Raw genomic sequence first — 5108 nt, forward strand, 5'->3', positions numbered from 1 at the left:
TTTCCGATGTGTTTTCTGGGTCTTGTGTTATTGGTAGTCCACATTTCAGTTTATCTGGCACATGCTGCAGGGGTTTTTGCTGTTTCCAGTCGAAACCTGATGCTTGTGTTGGCGAGTGCCAGTTTCCTTTGGGCCATTTAGATCCTTCCCAGGTGGCTCTGTCCTTTGGGCTGAGTGGTGGTCGTGGTCTGTCCCAGGATCTCCCGGGGCGTCCAGCTTGGTATTTGGGACGGGCGCCGCTGTGACCCTGTGGTTCTCTGTTGATTGGAAAGCGTCATAAAACTTGTTGGACAGGTTTGTCACGATAGCGTTGCTGGGTGCCCTCTAGTGCCAGTTCTAAACACTGCTCGGAGACAGAATAGATTGCTGCCCCTTTTACAGTTTTTTCGGGTACAGTCCTTTGCTTGGTATAGGCTTTTCGGGCTAAGTCTCGCAGCTGCTGGATGGACATTTCCCGTGGGCAGACCGGGACCCCCAGGTGATGACTCACAGCAGGGTGCAGGTTTCTGAGGAACAAAGTTTTGAAGTTGAAATCTTCCTCCATTCCTGGCTCATTTCGGGCTCCGAAGTAGGCCTGTCGGAGCCTGTTGTAATAGGCTTGTGTGGTTTCATGCCTGCTCTGTTTAAGGTCCAGAGCAGTAAACAGTCCTTGCTCTGACTCTGGGTCAGAAAACTCCTTAATCAGGGCCTTTTGAAGCTGCTGATAATCCGCTTTGATCTTGTCTCCTGCCGATCCAGGAAGCTCCGCACCTCGATACCGAATTCACCCCACTTTCCACGTGTCGCTTCTAAAACCGTATACCCCATCTCCAATTGAGGCGAGGTCAGGCCCCTCCGCCGGAGGTGTTGGAACAGCCTTCGGTCTACTCGATGCAGGAAGTGCTGGACTCTCGGCGTCGGGGCAGGGGCCTGGAATATCTTGTGGACTGGGAGGCTACGGCCCGAGCGATCATGGGTGGCGGCGGGACATATTGGATCCAGCGCTCTTGGAGGAATTCCACGCCACTCATCCACTTCCTGCGCCCGGGGTCGGTCGTCCCAGGCGCAGGGTCAGGCGTCGGGAGCCGCCCCTGGAGGGTACTGTCAGGGATCCAGCAGCCACACCCACCAACCCCTCCAATCACTCCAAGCAGCTCACCTACTTACTAATCATCCACACCTGGTCCATATCAGTCACCACACTATAAAGACCCTGTTTTTCCACATTCCCACCGTCCGTTCTACAGCTTAGGCTTATGAACCTACCGGACTGCCCAAAAACTACCCAGTTATAGTTGTGTCCCAGCTTACTTGCTTCAGTGTGTTCCGTCTGTGTTTTCTGCCTTGCCCATTTTGCTTTTTTCATTAAAGAAAAGCCCTTTTTGGAATTCTATCAGTCTCAGAACATTCTTTGCGCCTGACAAGATGTCATAGGTTAAAAGGAATGCCTGGGACATGAAATCTAAATGATCTGTGCCAGACGCTACATATCCCCCCCTTTTGGATGTGAAGTTTCTGATGAAGGGAGACTTCGTAATCCAACAGTTATGAAGGTCGGCTGGTAGGTAGATCATGATGGTCAGGGAAAGAAACAAAAAAAAAACAACAAAAAAAACAAAACAGGTGAATCGTGTTGGTCGGGTAATGTTGAATCTTAGCTTCCCTCAGCCCTGGGTTCCTTAGGCATAGGGTTGAGTTTGGTGAGACTTATCGTTGATTCTGGTTGAGGCTCGCTCCTCCGGTGGTTGCGGTTGAAAACACGGGGAAGAGCAGCTGTGCACCTGTTCATGGATCTTTGTACTCCATTGATTTTTTTTTTTTGGAACAGAAGTAGGGCGAGGCCTAGTTTGCAATAGCCCCAGCCGGTCTTTTCCTGCTTATGGCCATGTGTCTCTTGATCTGATTCATGGGGGCTGTTGTGTTACTGGGGCCCACACCACTTCATTGATTGTATCCACATGGGCCCTGAGACGGATTAAAATATCTGCTCCAATGTAGACGTTGTGTGGTGGGTCTGGCAGGATCAGGAAGTAGTGAGTCATGCACCTGCCATTCCACTTTATGTTCAGGGCGCAAATGCCATCAGCTGTCACCATGGTGGCCGGGCAGGGAACCAAAGGAATTTGTGTGCACTTATTGGCCCAAGGGATGCTTGCTGTGTGCATTTTGAGGGTGTTGAACAGTCTGAGGCTGATTGCTGAGTTGTCGGCCCATAGTGCTATTATAACGTCCGTCGTTGCAGCATCAGCAAGCTGTAGGCCTCCCATGGCCCGGGGGCAGTATGAGTCAGAGTCTTAGTTAGCTGGAAAGTACAGAGCAATGACCTTGAACTTTGCTCTCGGGTCAAGTTGCCTTTCCGGCTGGTGGTATGATTGCCCATGACCTTCGTGGCTTGGCAGTCTGTCTTGGGTGCTTTCGGTGACCGAGGGGGTAGAGGTTCTCGCACTTGAGCCCAGAGTTTCAATTGTTTAAAATCCAACAGTGGAAACGGTCTAGAAGGTCCTTTCTGATGAGCAGAGGGTAGGTGTCCATTGGAGAGATGTACACAGAATGCACTACACTCATAGGGCCAATGGTCAGGTGAATGGGAGCTATCTGTTCAAGCTTGACTTCATTTTGGCTGTAAGATTGCACATTCAATGCACACTTTTGCGTTTTAAGGGTTCGATTCTGTCGCTTAGCTTCCACCTGCAGTCTGTAAAAGAGTTGGGTCGACATTAGAGTCAGATCTGCACCAGTGTCCACAAGAGCTTCTAGTCTCAGCTCATTCTCTACTGTGATGGCTAGGTACAGCTTTTTGGCCATTCCTCTTTCAAGCAGGTTCCCTAGGAGCCTTGGCCCTGGGGCAGGTGTAGTGACTGACAGGCAATCAGAACTGGATTCATGTGGCTCATCGGGGAGGCAGACCATTAAAACAGCACTCTCTGGGATCTTGGGGCTCTGGCTGGAGGTTTGGTGTTGGAAGTTGGCGGCCTCTGGTGGTTCGGTTTGCGAGGACATATCGTGAGTGTTCAGATCAGTTTTCCAGCTTAGTCATAATTGATCTGATTTGTCTTCCTTGTCCTTTTTGTGGCGTTTTTCTTGGATGATTTCCTTTAAAATTCTCAAAATCTCTGCTGTTTCCGATCTGTTTTCTGGGTCTTGTGTTATTGGTAGTCCACATTTTGGTTTATCTGGCACATGTTGCGGGGGTTTTTGCTGTCTCCGGTCAGAACCTGATGCTTGTGTTGGCGAGTGCCTGTTTCCTTTGGGCCGTTTAGATCCTTCCCAGGTGGCTCCGTCCTTTGGGTTAAATGGTGGTCGTGGTCTGTCCCAGGATCTCCCAGGGCGTCCAGCTTGGTATTTGGGACGGGCGCCACCGTGACCCTGTGGTTCTCTGTTGATTTGGAAAGCGTCGTGACACTTGTTGGACAGGTTTGTCACGATAGCGTTGCTGGGTGCCCTCTAGTGCCAGTTCTAAACACTGCTCGGAGACAGAATAGATTGCTGCCCCTTTTACAGTTTTTTCGGGTACAGTCCTTTGCCTGGTATAGGGCTAAGTCTCGCAGCTGCTGGATGGACATTTCCCGTGGGCAGACCGGGACCCCCAGGTGATGACTCACAGCAGGGTGCAGGTTTCTGAGGAACAAAGTTTTGAAGTTGAAATCTTCCTCCATTCCTGGCTCATTTCGGGCTCCGAAGTAGGCCTGTCGGAGCCTGTTGTAATAGGCTTGTGTGGTTTCATGCCTGCTCTGTTTTAGGTCCAGAGCTGTAAACAGTCCTTGCTCTGACTCTGGGTCAGAGAACTCCTTCATCAGGGCCTTTTGAAGCTGCTGATAATCTGCTTTGATCTTGTCTCCCTGCCGATCCAGGAAGCTCCGCACCTCGCGGCTGGAAGTGACCCTGAGGAGGTAGAGTTGATCTCGTGTAGTAACATTGGCTACAGTCTGTAAATGAAAGTCAATGTTTTGGAGGTAGGCATGTATGTTATAGCCTCCTGCAGGGTCTGGCGTGAAAGTTGGAATGTTTCTAGACAGTTTGTCCAATTCCTTAGGGGCCACACTGTGACCGGAAAGCAGGGTTTCTTGAAAAGTCTCTCACCCTGGGGGAGGTCTTGAGTCGGGGTCTCTCGCCCCCCTTTTGAAATGTAATTCTTGTTTTGGAGATATTAGTCCGCTGGTTAAGGAAAATTCCATGTTGGGTAGTTCCTTTTCAGAGTCACTTTGTAATCTATAAGCGTGTTTTAGCTCCCTGTGAGCTGTGTCAAGTTTGTCTTTTAAGTGAGTTCTTTCTTGATACAGGGAATTGATTTCCTCCCGGGCACTTTGCAGATGCGCTTTGTATGCCTTAGCTTTGGCAACTCTTTCTTTAAGTTCAGTCTCTGCTCTTATCAAAAGAGCCTTGGCTTGTTGGAGTTCCTCACTAGTGTCCTTTTCCTGCTGCTACGCGGAGATCTGTTGTAGTCCTTTTACTTCCGCCTGCAGCTCTACATCCTTTCCATCTGCCATTTCTCGTTGGCTCTGAGTCTCTGCCATGATTTGGTCTAGCTGGTCATGAGCCTGTGCCAGGTTCCTCTGAGCCTCCTCAGCTTGGATCCGGAATGCCAACGATTCCTGTTGCAGGCACGAAACTTTTGCCTCCTCCATTTTTGCCTGGGCGATGAGGTTGTAGGTCAATAATCCGAGGATCTTGGCCAGCTCCTTGTAGCTATAGTCCTGCGTAGGATTGTGGGACATCACCGCACTCAGGTTGTCATCAAGCTGTTCCCGGCTCAGGTGTTGCAGATCAACAGCAGTTTCGGGTAAAAGGATACCCGTCATGGCGTTCAACCAGGTCTCTAGCTGATCCCAGTGTGCCTCAGGGCTGGATGGTCTGGACATGCTGGCTCACTGGCAAAGAGAGACACAAACAAGGGCCAATGCAAGTTCTTATAATCTTGGTGGCCTACGCTAATAGGCAAGAACGTACTGTACACTCAATTTGAACTGACTGGTTTAGGCAGTTAGCGGAGGCCAGATCAGGCTAGCGGCGCAATTACCTAACGGATCATCTAAGATTTGGCTACCTTAAATTGCTAAGTTTCCTGTGATGATTTCCCAGTTAGGCCTTTACCCCACGCCACAACCAAATAGAATGAAAATAGACAGATC

At 50.0% G+C, this 5108-nt stretch overlaps 1 protein-coding gene across 1 annotated transcript; it reads right to left on the reverse strand.

Annotated features, from left to right (window-relative positions):
- Positions 1-274: 274 nt before the first annotated feature.
- On the reverse strand, positions 275-4838 carry LOC124379626. The gene is made up of 4 exons (XM_046840045.1): positions 4405-4838; positions 4060-4245; positions 3780-4020; positions 275-688 (listed from the first exon to the last, which is right to left on the reverse strand). The coding sequence occupies exons 1-4, from the start codon at positions 4836-4838 to the stop codon at positions 275-277; spliced, it is 1275 nt and encodes a 424-aa protein (XP_046696001.1).
- Positions 4839-5108: the final 270 nt, after the last annotated feature.

The sequence above is a fragment of the Silurus meridionalis genome, chromosome 26, assembly GCF_014805685.1.
Source record: "Silurus meridionalis isolate SWU-2019-XX chromosome 26, ASM1480568v1, whole genome shotgun sequence".
NCBI lineage: Eukaryota > Metazoa > Chordata > Actinopteri > Siluriformes > Siluridae > Silurus > Silurus meridionalis.

What these genes read in the sequence shown, in the direction of transcription:
- LOC124379626 (XM_046840045.1), bottom strand. Translation starts at nt 4,838, where the DNA reads ATGTCCAGACCATCCAGCCCTGAGGCACACTGGGATCAGCTAGAGACC. An exon ending in GGACTACAACAGATCTCCGC is followed by an intron (nt 4,246 to 4,404) that starts GTAGCAGCAGGA and finishes GTATCAAGAAAG; the next exon opens with AACTCACTTAAAAGACAAAC. An exon ending in GACTCAAGACCTCCCCCAGG is followed by an intron (nt 4,021 to 4,059) that starts GTGAGAGACTTT and finishes TTCCGGTCACAG; the next exon opens with TGTGGCCCCTAAGGAATTGG.